The sequence below is a fragment of the Rhagoletis zephyria genome, unplaced genomic scaffold, assembly GCF_001687245.7.
Source record: "Rhagoletis zephyria isolate East Lansing unplaced genomic scaffold, Rhagoletis_zephyria_1.1 Rzeph_scaffold_05441, whole genome shotgun sequence".
Lineage (NCBI taxonomy): Eukaryota > Metazoa > Arthropoda > Insecta > Diptera > Tephritidae > Rhagoletis > Rhagoletis zephyria.
The window spans coordinates 24,005-42,548 of NW_016162524.1; the positions used below are offsets into that span (position 1 = coordinate 24,005).

Consider the following 18,544-nt stretch of genomic DNA (forward strand, 5'->3'; position numbering starts at 1 on the left):
AAACAAAAAAAAAAACTCTTCTGCGAAGACGACTAACACATTTGTTTTATTCACCTCCAAAACAATGTCGTTAAAATTTTCTGCAATTATAACAAACAGCCTTGTGTACATATCTATCAAATAAAGCTTTAATAACAACGGCTATTATCTATATTTAAATTTCCGTTTAGCAACAAAGTAATGTTTACGCGCTTTTATTTAATGCAGCATTTTTTTTTTTTCCAACAAGAAATCAACTTTAAAGTAAATTTTTCTGCCTAAAAATATCATCCAATTTCTGCTCCAACTCAGCATTCGTGCCTCGCATATTATCCACTACTTTCTTGGCCCAAACATAATATTGCTCTTGGCGCTCCACCGACCAACCGATAGGCGGCTTCTTGCTCAAATCTCTCAAATTATCCAATTTATCTGCAAGCTTCACCAATTTCGCCTTGCTGCTTGACGTTGCCGCATGTTCGATTTGCAAACGCTTGCGTTCCTGTTTCTCCAATGACTTATCATCGGTGACCTCTCGCACAATGCTACAAATGTCGGCACCAAATTGTGTCTCAATTTCCTCAAATGTGGTATCGGTATCCTCGACTGTATCGTGTAAAAGTGCTGCAATGAGTACAGTTTCATCGGAAATGCCACCTTCTACGGCCAGTATGGTAGCCACATTAATGGGATGATTGATGTAGGGAGTCTCATTATCCTTGCGACGTTGCATGCGGTGTTTACTGGCGGCGAATTGCAAACCTTGCATTAATTTTGCGGTGGGTTGTATCACTTCCATGTTGAAGAAAATTCAAATCAGCCTGGTGAGAGTGCACACAATACTTGTTTCAATATATGTATGTAGGTATTATTGTAGAAAAAATAAAAGTAGTCAATACAATTGAATTGGACATTATCGCATCATAAAAAGAGCTCGCAAAAATATATCTTCAACAATTCAAGGAAAAGTAGGTAAAAACACCCATAAAACCTCAGCTGTTAGGACAAACACTATAATACTCAGGTGGTCTTATCGCTGTGCGTCATGAAATTCTAGCTTTCAAATATGCAGATATACTTATATACGTACATACTACGTAATATATGGTTAGTTGAATAATAAATAAGAGTTATAAAATGCATTTCAATGCCAATCAACTTTTTGTTATACATACATATGTTACCAATATCAGCTGAAAGCACCCACCTCCTACTTATTTGCGTGCATGTAATTGGATGAATAGATATGGATGGATGGCTCGTGCTATGCTTAAAATAGTTCTAATCAAGCCAAATTGAATGGGAAATTGAATTTGTTAAACTGACAGTTCAGTGTGATAAACAGAATATAACATAAAGACAACACACTAAGTAAGAAGCCCGAGGCACTACATATGTACGTCTGAAAACAGATTTTCTATGGGCGAGAGGAGAATGAGAGTTTACCGCGATGATAAAAGACCAAAAATCGTCGAACGGTCAATTTTTGTACTGAAAATCGTCTGTTAACTACCAGTTGTGGTTTGACTTTTCACTTTGAAAACAATTCTAAACACAATTTTTTATAAACTACATAAAATGAAATTTCTTCAAAATACTGACAGGCTCAATTTCAAGTCCGTCTCTTCTGGCTGATGTAAGCTTTAATGTTCCCTCACGCGTATCAAGACACTTTTGTCCCATATTTCTGAAAGCTTGTAAAACCAATTTTGAATTGCACGACCCACTCCGTTGCTTATGCCAGGATTTTAACTCTCATTCCAGCACGTTTGATATATCAGATCCGCTTTTCAGCATTAAGAAAGCGATACTCTCCTCTCTCAATAAGTGAATTATTGACATAAATACATAAAATCAGCTGATGAATTTAGTTCTGTAGCTGAACAGTTTTAGATCTCGACACTTAACAAACTCCTGCCTATCGTGACTCGGCACAAAAATTTAAAATATTGGTTCCGTACGTCATGCGGACTGCGCCCCTCGTGCGGATGGGCGGGAATGGAGGGTAAAAACCGTTGGGATATTATTATTATTATTATTATTAAGGTAGAATGTCATTAAGATTTTCAAAAGTTCGACTAAAAAATTATCTCTCAATACAATAATTACGTTAAAAGTCGATCTTTGTATTTTTTTCAGTCATAAAAAAGTCGTCACCGTTACGTGAACTTAGACATGCCTCTAAGCCTTCCATTCATAGAGTGAACAAAGCCCCGGGTAATATCGTGGGGTATATTCTCCCATATATCCTAAAGGTCACTTTTAAGATCACTCTTGCTCTAAATTTGACGCTCGCGTAATTTGGATTCCAGGTAAACCGACTACTATTCCGTACATAGTCACAAAATATAAAAAACAAGGATATTTGGAAAGACCAGAAGAAAGTGGAATACCAAAATGTCTGTAAATGTTTGCCAGTTGTTTAAAAAGTTGAACTCAAAAGTTGAACTCAAATATTTGAATGCATGAACACAACCTTTTTTAGCCGACTTTTAAAAAAATAGGAGGCTATCAATTCGTCGGAATATTTTTTTTTTGTTATGTATGAAACCGCATAACTTTGGACCACGTAAACCGATGGTTATAATATTTTTGAAAAGAAAAGGTGGTACCTCAGAGGTGGTCCCATACTAATTTTAGTTCAGATCCGATCATTGGATCATGAAGATATTAACAGTTCTCTTAAATTTGTACATGTGAATTGAAGTCGGTTTGGTATTTTGCTTAAAAAATACTTGTTTATATGGAAGAAGGTACGCAACACCCTCAGCGAAGAAAATTCTCAAAAATTTACGGTTGCTTTAAGCGACTTGAAACTTGCACTTTTTATACTAACTAGTAATTTTTAGCAAAAAAAAAAACCGACTTCAACTCCCATATAAAAAAAAAAAAATATATATATATATATCTCATGATCCGCTGATCGGATCTTAACCAGATTAGTATGGGACCACCTCTGAGACACTACCTTTCCTATGCAAAAAGAATTATCGAAATCGGTAGACGTGGTCCAAAGATATGCGGTAACATACATAAAAATATTCCGACGAACTGATAACCTCCCCCTTTTTTGGAAGTCGGTTAAAAAGGGCTATAAAACTGCAAACTAAAATTTTTTTCAGATATGTATGTGTCTGGCCGAGCTTCTTCTCCGATTTGTGGCGTTCGCCTTGACGTTGTCACACAAAGCGGAGGGACCTACAGTTTTACGCCGACTCTGAACGGCGATTGTATTTTTATGAGAAGTTGTTTTTTATAGCAGAAATACACTTGGAGGTTTGCCATCGCCTGCCGAGGGGCGACCGCTATTAGAAAAAACTTTTTTGTTTTCTTTTAATTTTTCGATGTTGGTAACTGGGCTTGAACCGAGGCCCTACGAAATGGTAGCACCAATTGAAAAATTTTAAATTTCTGTATGATGTAAAAAAATTATTCTCGTGGTTTTTGTGTGAACTATATTTTTATACAAAAATAAGAAATTTTTTTTTATGGAAAATATAAAAAAATAAAATCCTTAAAACGTCAGAGGATACTTATTTTTGGCGCTCATTGTATATAATACGTGAAAGTCATCAGATCTGCACCGATTCTTCAAATTTCAAAAATTTGATGTCAAATTAAAGAGCTTGGCCTGTAGACTTAGAACTTTTTATCGGTATACGGTGATTTAGAATTAGAGAAACCGAACCATGCGAGACTCTTATTCCCTCAGAAACGCTTACAACTCATTTCAGTTGCGCGTGGGATCCACAAACATTTTTTCTATACGGGAACTCTTGGTCTTACAGCAGACATTGAATATAAGGTATATATATAGGAAATATATATGAATTAACATTAAGAGCATCTATTTCTCTCTCTCTCTGAACTCTTCTTAGTTTTATATGATTACATGAGGGGTATTTACCAAATTGAGCAAGTGACCTAGCACGCGGCCAAAGGAGCTAGTTAGTTCAAGCAACAACTTTTGACAAATTTCGTTGGTCAATTTGGCCACTACTTGTACTCCCGCCCGGTTGAGTTTGAGTAGTTCTGAGTTGATAGTGGTAAACCATCAAAGTGGCGAAATCAATGCACTCTCGCGGCGTGCTCCTACGAACGTTCCTTGTTAATATATGCAGCTTCAAATGCAGCATACCAACGATAGAATTAAATGTGGTTGAGGCCCTAAAATAGGAGCTCCTCTGTGTACTTCTGCATAGAGTATAACTTTAATTGCAGCAGAATATGGGTTTCAGCACATTTATAATCTTTTATTTACATGTATAAAATTTTACGAGAGATTAGCTTCCGTGTTTTGGATTAGCAAAAATTACAATAATAGCAAATCAAAAATGTGATTAATACTCGTATTTAAAAATAAAATTAAAACTGTTATAAAGCACAAATTCAATAAACAACATTGTGCTAAAATTTCTAGATTTTCCAAATGATAAGGCAAAATAATGGGAAAATATACAGTGTCTAAAACATATGACCACGTGTTGATTTTCTTCAAATATTCGTAATGTTTGTCGAGCTAAATATATTTTGCTATTTTTATATAAAAATATCGTCTAAGCTTTTACCAAAACCGTGTACCGTCATCAACAAAATTTCAAAATATCAACTCAAGTTTTTGTAAATTGCGCTTATTATATTAAAATACCCCAAAAAGTAGCCTCCAAAAAAAAATTCTCAAATATCAACGCGATTTTTTTAGCCGTTTGAAACTTGCACCTCATTAGACTAAAATTGTATGGGCTATAAAACTGCATACTCAAAAATTTTCTAAAAGTTCGGAATAAAAATTTGAAATTTTGTGAAAATTTGTTGAATTTTCCTAAATTTTGTATAGTTTAAAACAAAATTTGGTAAAAACATTGCGCTTAGGCTTCTTAAGCGCCATATTGAAAATTGTTGAAATCGAACAAATATAATTCAAGGCCGTATTTAAGAAAAGTCGTCTAAATTCGACAATTTGTATGCGATTGCAATAAATGAGGTATCAGTTTATATTAAAATAGATTTAAATTTAGATAGTACTCCATATTTTGAAATTGTATAAATTATCGATGGTCAAAATTTAAAAAATTAAGATAAATATGGGTCTTTTTTTAGTTTACCCGATAAAAAATCCCAGCAAGCCTAGTCCGATAATAGATTATTATATACCATTTTAAAGGCTTATACATCCTCTTCTCAGATCATATTCGATCTTTGAAATCGAATCAAAAATAGTCATTCAAAAACTCATAAATCTAAAAAATCCTATTTTCTGACCTAAATCGACAGGTCGCGACCTCTAACTGACCATAAAAAATCTACAAAAGTAAGCAATAATATTTCTCATAAAAATTAATAAAATTAGAGGATAGGGTCTTGAAATTTCAAAAAAAAAAAAAAAACATTTTCGATAGGCACCCTAGTGCATACATATGTACATTTATATACTGAAGATTATCAATTGAATCAGACTAATGTACAGTAAATACATATTATGAACAAGTGTTGATTAAATAAAAGCCATTAATGAACAAGTATTTCGAAACAACCAAAGAGCGGATGATCGCGATATGGTACGAAGTAAAAGCTGTCACGCCACGTACCCGCACAACAATAAAACGGCGAAGAAGAAACTAAGCGATGACGATACTTATTTGACTTAAGAAGTTTTACTTTCGTAAATCAACAACCATACGAGATTTTACGGAGAATCTAAGTGTATACATCGTAACTAGACACGAATAAAGACGCGAACTCAAAAGTTGACCTCGCAAAAAATGGTCACGCGTCTTTCTTCGCCAAAGTTTTTCTTAAGCGTCTTTTTTTTATCAAATTTTTTTACGCGTCTTTTTTCGCCGTCAAAACACTAGTGCGCCTTTATACGTGTCTAGTGACGATATTTACTTAATTTATTTAATATGGACATTTATACATACATACAAACATACATATGTGCATACCAATACTTTTATTCATTCATAATCACAAGCATAAGTAGGACTCCTACTAGTAGTACGTAAATAATTTCGGCCTTTTTCAGCCAACTTGGCTCAAATCGTGCCCTTTTTGGCCCTTTTCACTTCAAATGGAACTTAAATTTTCAATTTGGCACAGGGTGTCAAAATTACTCTTTTGAAAAATAGTATTATAACAAGGCGCATTCATATAAGGTGGTGTTCCTAGAACAGCTGCTTTAATTCGCCGCGGTACACATATCTCAAAACTACTTTCGAGTGAGTGCGAAATAAGAGCGTTGTAATTTTCTTTCCCTCTTCCTCCTTGAGCGAGGACTAGTTGAAATTTGACATTTGTGTAGCGAAAGCAAAAGTAAAAAACATGTTAGTGTTTGTACTACCGCTACCACCTTATATGAATTCGCCTTATAATATTTCAATACATTTTTGTTAAGTCTATCGCGTGTACTACTTTTTCTCAACTAGAATATTCAGTTTCTAAGGTTTACAGCACTGATTTACTTTATTTTGGTATTATACTTTTGTTTTAGAAATTGTTGCTTATTTTACTGCTAAAGCCTGGTATGCAGCTCTCGAGAAAACGGTCAAGAAAAAAATTGCCACTTTGACAACTTATACTTCACTAGCCTGTTGCCTCGCTCTTTCCTCAAGAAATAATAGAACGGACATATTTTCTGTTGCAAACAGGGGTTGCCTTGTGCTCTTTTTTCACAAAAAACTTTAGAAAGCCGTACTAGAAAGTGTAGCAAATTTCTTAAGAACTGCGTACTGTCTGCAGGAAATTTGTCTCAAGATAATTTCTTAGCCATTTCTTGTACGTCATTTTATATGGAGTTTTTGCTTTTCTTGAGAGCTGCATACAGGCCTTTAATGGCAAAAAAAGAAATCATCTTTTTCGCTTAAAAATAATTTGGCACTTTTAGTTTTCTATTTGGCACTTTTTGACACCTGTTTATCTCCAATATGGCACCTCATAGCTTACATGAAAACATTTTTCCTGTTTTCCTTATTTTCTTCTTTTTGCAATTTTTTTCGAAGACTTTTCTACAAAACTATATACTCAAAACTTTTCTAAGAAATGGAATTGAAAAGTGGAAAATTTTGATGAATTTTTTTTTGTATTTCTTGAATTTTCCCTGAGTTCTATACGAAATTGAAAGAAATTGATTCTGCTGGTTTTTTTTGTATTGAATGAACTATATTTTTATAAAAAAAAATTCAAAAAATTGCAATGCAAAATATTAACAAAGAAAAACGTCAGCTTATTCATATTTTTGACGCTGACTGTACATATATACTTCCCAAAGTCTGCACAATTATGAATTACAATTATTTAACGTCTACAAGACTATTTTTCATCAATGGGCACGTTCAGAAGGCGCAACAGCTCAGTATCTGTTGCGATTGTAAAAACGTTGCGCTCAACTTCTGCGCCTTCTGAACCTACCCAGTGCTATTCGTACCTGAAACTCGATTCCAGGGCATAATTGCAAGTCTAAACAAAAGCAGCTTTAAGGGCCAGTTTTTTCAGTGCACGGCTGTGGTTTAAACCTAGTGTAAACTCTCGAGCTGGCTGGTTGAAACTAAGCCAGCCAGCGGGTTCAATTTAAACGCAGTTTACTTGATCTAAGTTTAAACTGGCACTAAAAAACTGGCCCTAAGAGTGTTTTGTACTCGTAGTTTCGTTACTTTATTAATTTTTATTTTAATTAACAGCAAGTCTGTATACACCATTTCATTTTTATAAATTCACAATATTTTTCAAGCTAAATTTTTTTTTATAAATATATCGATTATGATTAAAACAAAATCATGTAAACCCAGGCTTCAGGCTTTATACAAAATAAGAAAAATTCAACGAATTTTCATAAAAAATTTTAATATTTTTTTTCTCACGGTTCTACGCATCTTCGTTCATATAAAAAAGTTTCACCCATACTTTGTATGGAGGAAAATACTACAACAAAAAACATAAAAATACAATTTCTAAACTTTGTGCCAAATTCAAGAAAATTCAATAAAATGTTCTTGCAAATTTTCAACTTTTTAAACCTATTTTTTTTTATTTATGAGAATGCAGTTTTGTAGCCCATTAAATTTTGAAAATAAAGTTTGAATATTCTAAAAAATTGCGCTTATTTTGGAGATTTTTTTGTGGCAAGTGATTGGACTTTTTCCATATAAAGGATTTTCGAAAGTTTTTTATGAAAGAAAATGTGTGAAAAAAATGCCAAAAGCAGGCGGGAGGTCCTAGCTACTTCCTACTTGCACTTTATTATACTAAAATTTAGCGGGCTACAAAACTGCATACGCAAAAAAAATTATTAATAATCTGATCAAAAAGTTGAAAACATGCACGAAAATTTATAGAACTTTCCTGAGCTTCACACAAGGTTTATAAATTGTATTTTTATGTTGTTTGTAGTAGCATTAACCATATTTTTATAATAGATCATCGAAAAAAAAAGCTGCATATGTTGTGAAAAATCCTCTGGGCAAATATTTTTGTCCGGTAGTGTAGTTTTGCCTAATGTTATTCTTCAGGCTATGTTTGACATGATGTACTAAGCGCTGTTTAGTCTTAATTCTTATTTTTATTTTAATATTAAATTACCGTAGTACTAATCTTCAGGTATTATTGTAATAATTTTATGCTTTATAAGTAATGAAATGAATGATTACCTACTGACAATGAAAAATATTTGATATATTTTTCATTTACGGCAATAACGTGCTCCGAGATGGCTGAAGCTACGCAAATGGTTACATAACCAGTATAAATTCCACAGAATGTCCAGTACATGTATTTTGTGGGATTGAAAGGAAATTTTAAAATATAATGTGCTAACGCTTAGTCAAACGATTACTTTTGATATCTGCTGCTAAACATACTATGTTTGTTGTTTGTTTCAATAGTGTACTAAATATAATACGAAAGCATTTAATATAATTGAATGCAACCATCATTAATCATTAATTAAAATCATACGATTCAGTTGGGGTATTCGCAAAGGTATCGTAAGTGTCGTATTGTTGTTTGTCGCAAACTTTAAACGGCCAAAAATATGTATATTACGGCGGATATAAGGTACCATAAAAGTCAAATAATGAATTTTCACAGTGTTAAAAATAGTTGGTTGAGGTTTCAAGTCTTCTAAACATTTAATAAAGCTTTTAAGGTTTACGACGTACACAATACGACACCTACGGCAACGCTGTGAGAATACCCCAAATGTTTATTTTCAAATACTTATCGCAACTTGAAGATCTTTTTCAGTGCTCGCTCAGACACAATCCAATTTTACGAAAGAATAACCTTTAGTGGCAAAAGACAAAAAAAACATGTGATAACAATTTCTTTGTGACATTTATGTAAGTATATATGTACATATGTATGTACAAATGTATGTATATCCTCCCGAAGAAAAACTTGACGGTGATGCCGGTGGGATCGGTACTTGGAGAATACGAGGTTTAGTTCAGGTTAAAGTCCCACACTGACGGGTAACATCCTTTCTATGCTTCCTTCTCGTCAAAAAAAAAATTACATAGTTGCATACATATATATTTTGCGTCGATTACATTTCATTAAGTATTTTGCATGCTCAGATTCCTTTAATTCAAAAAAAATAAAAACAGGGCAAGCGATTAAAAAAGGATAATTTCGAAATTTACATTGTACATGGTTCAGTGTTTATTAAAAACCAGTGCTTCGACAGAGTGAGACCAATGTCATTAGGGGTGTTAGATGAGTGTATTTAAGTTAGCCCAAGGGAGTTCGATTCTGGTTAGGTAGGACTACACTTTTCTACAGTAACCAGATAGAAATTGTGCCGGGTATACTTTCCTATGTGTGCGATGGCACCTCCCACTTCCCATTTTAAGAAGGGTAACAGTTACCTTGGATCTACGGTAAATGTTACCGTGGCGCGTGTAAATAGACACTCCCTTTAAAGAATAAGTAAAAAAGTTTATTCCAATCGTTTAGAATGAATAAAGAAATGCAGCCATAATGGTGAAACTTTCAATACTACGTTCATTTGTTTATTAATTGCTTATTATTATTATTATTATGCATCTGCTCTGTATTTCTCTCACTGAGCGGAAAACATTATGCAATCAAAACTAAAAATATTATGGCATTCCTTCGTCATAAACTGTATGTACTTCGAAAAACGCACGCCCGGTTTTCTAGGTCTCTAGTGTCTAGACAGTTTGCAAGGTGGCTTCGTGGCAAAATATAAAACCGTCCACGTTGTGATAGTCGCTGGTGCAGAGTCCCTCCTCCAGTCATAGTCGTGCATGCATACAAACGTACATACATACATATATACATATGCGTTAGCTGCTATCGCAAAAAATCTTTCAAATACGTAATATTTGCCTTGGCTGTTATAAAATTAAGAGTTTGCGAATTTTCCTTACCTTGCATTAATCCGTAATCGTGTTATTTACTTTAATTTAATCCAATTCAAAATTTGTTTATAAACTTCGTGTTCTTTCTTTTATATCTCGTTTATTAGTTTCCCTTTCACCGTGACTCAGATAAAATTCTAGTAAAAAAATCCAATTGCAGCAGCCAACAGAAAATCGATTCGGACAATTTTACACTCAAATTTCACTTAGCTTTGATGATTTCATTTTGTGCTTTTAAAAAATGCTTAGAGAATTTATACATTTTTCCAAATTAAAAAGAAAACATATAGTAACAACTATTTTTATTATTAATTATTCAGAATTAAAACTTTCGCACACTTTTGTTTCGTATCGCGTTCGAAAAGAAATGAAATAGATGAACATTTCTCCTCCTCTGCGCTTTATCAAAATTCGATGTTCAATGGCAACAGAGTTGCATTCCGAGGGCCTATTTCATAAAAGTTTATGGTAAACATACATATGGCATCTTTACTAACGTACATCCATGAACTATGGCACACCATATTACAACTACAAAATATGAATTGTATGTGATGATGATGAAACTCACTAGGGCTGTTCAGGATCTTGTGCATATGCTCTTGCGTTTGCATATTCGGTGCTTTTGTAAATTCAAAAATGTACAAGTACAAAAAATGTACAAAATGTACATTTACAGACAGGGCCGATCGCGGACCGTTAACCCCCTCTTCGGATTCAATTTCTGCCGAGAACTGTTACTTCAGTAGCGTTATTTAAAGTGTTATAAGAAATGTTTATTACAACAATAGTGTGAATTTTCACCTTATTTTATGTAATAATTTCAAAATTCATTTATTAACAATCACGTCCCCTTGTTCGGAAATGCATTACTGTCACACTACTGCACCTTCACATATTTCCAATAAGTTTGATAGATAAAAAAAAAAGTATAATAAATAAATAAGTAATATCTGACTTCACATATTGCGAACCGGAACGGAAAGAAAGATCTTTATGACAACCAGCTTGTGTGGTGTATATGGTTATATTTTAATTGCTTCAATCCTGACTATATTTTTGTGTTCGTATGGAATAGTAGCTTATGTCGAGAAGCTGGCTTTAGTATAATGCGGCATTCCCTTTATCCTTTAAACGACAAGGAATTTTTTGATGAGACTTAATAAGAATATTGACTTAATAGTTCGGAACTATTTCTTGCACGTTTATTTGCTAAAAGTTCTTCAACAGCTTGGCGCCAGCGAGTAATTCGCAATCGTATGCTGCGAATGCCACATTATACTATAGCCAGCCTTTCGACATAGGCTACTTTTCCATATGAACACAGATTTAATTCGAAAAATTAAATTATCAAAACAAATAAGTTATCGTCATTAACGACTGTATCCCACATTTTTTGTATTTATAAATTTTATGTTAGTTACAATTTGCAGAGATTCACAATTTGAGTGTTTACATGTATGTATTAATTGGTATTAAGAACATGCCAACAGTTGAGTATTAAATGTTAAGTAATTCGAATGTTGCAAGTACATGTTTATGTAATTCTTAAGATATACACCTCAATAAGATGTATATAATATATTTTATAGCAAAAATAAATTGAATCATGCGTAAGGCTTTATAACAAACATACGTACATGGATATGTAAATGAAAAACCAAAATTAAAATTACCATCATATAAAAATGTAAATAATCTCATACAAAGGAATAGCTGTGTTACACAATTTCGTGTATAATATAATGAGGAAAAAAATTAAATAAACTTGTGAGTATACAGCAAAATATCTTTGGTATATTAAGGAAATAGTTTGTTTACTTTATAATTATATAAATAAATATGAAGGCAAACAAATGCCGTAAATGAAAAAGAAAAATTTACACTAAGTATTTGACACAGTGCGAGTGTAGTTTTTCTAACGCATTTTACAAACATTTTAACTTTGGGTCTGCGAATTTTTGGCTTATGAACTACTAAGTATTAATTGCACAACAAATTCCACATCACTCTTAATTTCCAAACGAAATGTCTTTCTTAAGTCTTTGTTTCTTTGCCTCACATTTATAATAAGAAAATAATAATTAAATAAAGATATTTATAAGTAAAATGCAACAACAAAGAAGTTTATAATCGCGCCGGAAGTCTTTGGTTTGCGTTACTGGGCAAGCAGTTGATTTACTTGTACTATATTACAAAATTTAAACAATAGTTTTACCATTTGTTAAAATAAGCAAGTGTACATATGTATACGTAAATATAATTTTTTTACAAAACGGGACAAAATGGACAAGACTTGTTTCATTAGCTGCACAAAAAAACTAGTTCACAGATCATTTGTGTTCTCTTTTTTTTTTTTTAGGATTCAATCAGACAGCTATGCGCATGCATCGCTTACTTAGAATTGTACATGTGTGCGATTTTAGTTTATACTTAAATTAACATTGTGATGGAATTCCTTGAGTAATTGAATTTTCCAGCACAATGTGGCAATCATCCAGTGGTTCGAGTATTTGAATTAGAAACGTGAGTAAATTTTTACGTCGAAGAAAACTTTCCTCTTCGTACATCTCGTGCGTGACCTTCGTCATAGCCATGGGCTTGATCATTCGCGTTAGTAAATGTTCACTGAAAAAAAAATGCATCAAATTATAAATATACGCATGTACATACATATATCGTAGATATTAACGGAAAAGGTCCTAAATGAAAAATTCATAGGCAGCTTTATAGGTACAAGCAAAATCTTTTTAAATTAAAACAGCAGCAAAGATGCCAATAAATCAAGTATTTATTGAGAGGCTTAGGTATGGCGCGGGCCGTAAAGAAATATTAAAAATGTGTTTCCCCAAAACACAACAGACGCTTCTGAATTGTTAAAAGCTATATTTGAAGTATTTAGGTAGCAAGACCTTAGTTGGGTTCCAGGTGCCTCACGATTTGCAGGTTTTTACAGTAAGGCGTTGCCGGTCGCCACCTTCCATAAGATTTATTAATAAACAGGGCTCTTAATTAGGAAGATATTAATTTAGATTAAAAATTAACTTATTTTGCAACTCTCTTTCAGTTTTGTTCCAATTTCGTTTAGGGTTAGTTTTCTACTGCACTTTAAACTGATGCAAACTATTATTAGAAAACTATCTTTAATTAAATTTTTTTATAAAATACTCGAAAATCGCTTCATTTTTTTGTTTATAATCCATGTTAGTAATCCATGTCCTGTACACAAAAATGTAATAAAGAGAAATTCGAAGAAAAATGGAGCTAGCTACTTATGCCGCTAGCTTGAAAATCTTTATTTGTGTTGTTCAGTATGAATGTAATTAATTTTAGGCAGGACAACTTACCATGGATCTGCTAATTTCTCACAACATACATATTTATCGTTAGTCGACAATTTAAACTCTGTACTTAACTTTTATAAACAATTAATTACAGGGCTTGGGGATGTATTTTTTCTTACCGCAAACTCAGGCATATGAGCAATTGAAATTTGCCATCCTTGCCCAATTGACTACCGGCCGCATTTATTTCATCCATCAAATGCACATAGTAACGCCAAATGGCCGACAATTCACGCCTTTGCAAACTATTTGCGCCGCTACCATCACTAAATGATGAATCCACACTTGATGCAGAGTCATCCAATGCTGCTGCATTTGTTGTTGCTGTTCGTGTTGCATGTACTGCTCGAATTGCTCTTTAATTTTAGCTAAATTCAAAAAGAAAATAGTAAAAAAAAAAGTTCTTCAAATAAAATCTTGTTTGTCTACTAACTAAAATAGTCCCATATATAAAGATTTTTGCCGAAGAAACGAGTCGAGCGAAAACCACATAAGAAAATACACTCTAGACATTTCACCAAACCGTCATCTCCGCAAAGTAAATTTGTCAAGGTGCCAACATCGCGATCACGACTTGGTTTATAATGCCATTTTACAATAACATTACACAATTGCCCAACTGGTGTTGCAACTCCGAAGTGGGCACTGTATCCTGCCGTTGTACACTTGGACTACGCGTGCGTGGTGGTGTCTGAGTAGCAGTTGGCACCTCAGATTCTTAGAATTGGTTGAAACGCGTTGCCCCACGAGTAAACGTTCGGTAGAATCATCGTCGACGCCTTTGCCGAGCCAACGACCACAAGGAAATCTATGTTTTGGAGTATTTTCAAAAATAGCATAGTAAATAATATCGAGTATCGTCTCTTTTATTACAATTCACTTACTTATATGTGTGGCTGGTAGCCTCATTACGCATAACTACATGTTCCACTAGCCATTTGTGTGACGGCCCAGAGTTATCGTGGCCAATGCGCATTGTTGTTAATAAACCGAGGTTCTTATACTGGAAATAAACATGTATATAAACTGTACTGCAATAAATATGAATATTTTTAGAAATTCACATGAAAAATAAACTCCAAAGATCCTTTAGGCACAGGCACACGCTGCGTCTCGTTCATTGTACCAGACACTATTATCCAAACATTGCTAGAGGTATGATAGGAGCCATATTTACGCGAGGGAAATATTACTACACGATAAGGTAGTTCTAAATAAAAAAATTATACATACAAGCGAGAAATTATGAATAAGTAAAAATTTAGAGTTCTTCAAGCTGATACTGCTTACTTGTAGTGGGATACGTGTTAGTAAAGAGAAATAATCCACTGTATTCAGTGTAAGTAGATGGTAGAGGAATTGTTCTTTTTCCTCTTCGCATCGCAGAAAAGCATTGCGTTTGTAGAGTGAACGCAGCAATGACTCCTCAGAAAGTAGAGTTCTAAAATGGCGCGAAAGCAATTTTTTCTCAAGCGATAGACGAACCCAAGCGCGTGTGTAACCGATGTGAGTCTTAATATCTGCCATTGCCAGTACGTTTCTAAGCATAAAAATTTTAAAAGTTGTAAGTACGTATTATCTAATGGTGGCGTAGTATAGTTTTTTTTACATACTTGACATCGAACTCCAATGACTTCTGGCAACGGGCATAGTTGCTCGAGTCCAACAAATTTGTTACGATCACGCGAACGACTGCGATTCGGGCTTGGTGGATTATCGATATCCGTTTGGAATGTAGATAAATCTATAAAAGTTATAATAAATTATTGTTTATATAGACATTGGGCGGTGAACTACTCACAGTCCATGCGTTTACGCATTACATTCCAAGCGAGTGCTAAGGAAAACCAGTACATTTTTATACAAATACATATGTACATATGAATGAACATAATATGCACATGCAGAGACAGACTTGCATATATGTATGTACATTAGACCGTACCAGAAAAAATTTCGCAGCCAAAAATATTTTAGCAAAGCAATTTCTGAAACCTCTTTTTTGGCATGACGTAGGTGTCGCCTTTTTACATGTATCGTCTAATCTTCGCCATTTACCATCGGATCTTAAAGAATGGCATTTCGATGTTATTATTATAATTATTTTTTTTTGTTCCTAAGTTCATTGACCTTGTACTTATCCACCAGATCCACCCTAATGTAATTAAATTAAAGCTCGCCAAGAATCATTAAACTTTTGCTAACCAAGAATTTCGATTCGAAAGCAATTTACATTTTTCTTCCTAAGGATTGCTATTTCTAATATGTTTTTATTTAGATGAGAAGGCCCTTATTGTATTTATGAAAGATCATGATTTGAGCTGCGTGCAAGAATCCTAAAGTTCTTTCATATTGATATTTTTAGCGAAAGTAACTTTTTTTATTTTAATTTTTTTATTTGCAAAATTGTCGATGAATGTATGATTAACTCCTAACTACTAACTACCGGTTGGAAAATATCGTTTACGTGGAGGATTTAATAAGCTTCACTACTGTGGAAAGAAATTTAATATTTGCCAGCTATATAAAAAAAAAATGCAATTAAATGAGTGCACTTTTTCACATCTCTAAAAACCGAAATTTATCCACATTTCAAAAACTATTATAGTTTATTATGTTTTGGCTTCATATTCAGATTCGGCGGAAAATTTTACATAGGCAGCGATGGTTTAGTGCCACAGGTGGGATTTCTTGTAAACTAATGTAATTTATGTTAAAAAACGCCCCAACACATTTTGGATGGCTACATCTCAGAAATGGTAATCCTTAGAAAAAAAAATGTTATAACAGTTTTTATAGATAATTGCATAATCTAAAGTTTTGTCTCACCTATTTTTGTGATAAATCTTACCGTTTTGCTTAAAAATTCATTGATATGTGACCTTTGATCTTGAATAAACTTTTTTTCAGGCGTGGGATCAATGGAGACTTCTTAACATTTCATTCATAATGGTGTTGGCAACACTATTACCAATTTTCAGTTTTATGCGAATTATTGTAAGCTTGAATGTCTAACTTGGCCGGGCTAGTAGAATTAAGAAAAATATAAATTGTAGTGCCAAAGGTATCCAAAAATTAAAAAAAAAAAATGGAAACTACCTCGCAAATACATATGTATACTTTAAGGATCAGGGGTGTTCGGCGACCTATTTTTGTTTGCTTGTTAGGTGGCACGGTCTAATATATGTACATTAGCCTGGTTCTAAAATCCGTTTTTTTATAATTTTGTTTGGTAATAGCAAAAATATGGTTCATTATGCTCTAAAAACAATCTGTGTGAAAGACTACAATTTTTGGTCAATATCTTAGCTCGCGCAAGTCCATCAAAGTTCAAGTGCTAAAAAAAATGTTTTCTTGGCTTACTTCGATTCTCTCCAAAAAAGTTCCATATACCAAATTATGTGGAAGATAATTGCAATTTTAGTAAAAAAAAAAATTATTAATTAATGTATTTAATAATCTTTATTTTTTTGAGCACATTCAACTTTGATGGACTTGGGCGAGCCTAAGTATTGACCAAAAATTGTCGTCTTTCACACAGATTGTTTTTAGAGCAAAAAAAAACACATGCAAATTAAATACTTTAACTTAGCTGCATACTAACCTGGTGTTGTGCTGGAATAACTGCCGCTACTAATTTTATTGCCACCTATCGTTTTGGGTGCAACATTTGCTATAGTCGTTGTTGTGCTATTATTGGCACGTACATCCTGCAACTCCAAATATGCCTGCAAATGACACCACAATGCCGATTTACCTTGCTTGGATTGTAGACCATGAGACCAAATTTTCTCCAATAAGTCACATAAAGACGCAATTAGAGTATTTTCCTCAACACCGTCACCCTTAAGGCCCAACGCTACAGCCTCCGTGCCCATCTTCTCCAATAGCATACGCTTTGTTTTCGACTTGATATCCTAAAAAAATATATATATATAATAAATAGCGTATTTGTGTTCAAAATAACTCAGGTACAGCTTTGTAATAACTTTGAAAATAAAAATAAAATAACTCGAGTCATGATTCATCAAATACAACTCACTTTAAGTAGACGCTCCACAAAAGTCCAATTCGCCTGCGCCAATAATGCTGGACTGACTTCAGCTGTCGACAGGTTTGCTGAAAGACGATTTGTTGATTTCTGATCAATGGAAATTTCCTTGGCGCGCCATTTGTTGCCATTCTTTACCCGTCGCAAACTGTTGCCCCTGTAAACGTAAGTTATATGCGCGGGACAAAAGTAAACGAGAAAGAAAAAAGAAAAAAATTCGCGAATTTGTGGCAGCGTTTTCGTAAGTTAGTTGGGTATATCAATTAGAATTTCTTATGAGTTAGGTTATGTTTTAGTGGCGGATTATTTGAATTTCTTGGGGGAGGTACAGTTTAAAAATCTATATAATTTTTTTTTCTTGATTATTTTGTTATGATTTTAATAAAGTACATAAAAATCAAACGCCGACTAGAAAAAAAATCGTACATGTACTACATAAAATTTAAATTAAAAGATAAAAGATCAGCTAGATTTAAATATTACCTTGGTGTGGAATTCACAATATGTAGATACAGTGAAATTGATCGTTTATTTTATGTTAAAGTATTGCGGCTGAATTGTTTATGCAAAATTACGTGCAAAATTAAGTGCTTAACCCGAACAAAAAAAAAGACCCTAGGCCGTAGTTATAGTCGTTTGATAGAGCACACTTTTGTTAAAAGCGGATATTGTTTTAAAATCAGATTTACTTTATTTAACTTTAACATAAAATGAACTATTAAAACTGCATATTTTTCTTGTATAGTAATATCAATTTTTTTCATGCCAACAAAACAAAAAATTACTACTCAATA

The 18,544-nt window shown here is 33.4% G+C and overlaps 1 protein-coding gene and 1 pseudogene across 1 annotated transcript; both read right to left on the bottom strand.

Annotated features, from left to right (window-relative positions):
* Window positions 1–10,891, bottom strand: LOC108372106 (guanosine-3',5'-bis(diphosphate) 3'-pyrophosphohydrolase MESH1-like). The gene is made up of 2 exons (XM_017627750.1): window positions 10,365–10,891; window positions 1–800 (listed from the first exon to the last, which is right to left on the bottom strand). The coding sequence occupies exon 2, from the start codon at window positions 776–778 to the stop codon at window positions 239–241; it is 540 nt and encodes a 179-aa protein (XP_017483239.1). The 5' UTR covers window positions 779–800; window positions 10,365–10,891; the 3' UTR covers window positions 1–238.
* A 1,757-nt stretch (window positions 10,892–12,648) lies between these two features.
* LOC108372105 (DENN domain-containing protein 5A-like) lies at window positions 12,649–17,990 on the bottom strand (annotated as a pseudogene).
* Between the last annotated feature and the right edge of the window lie 554 nt (window positions 17,991–18,544).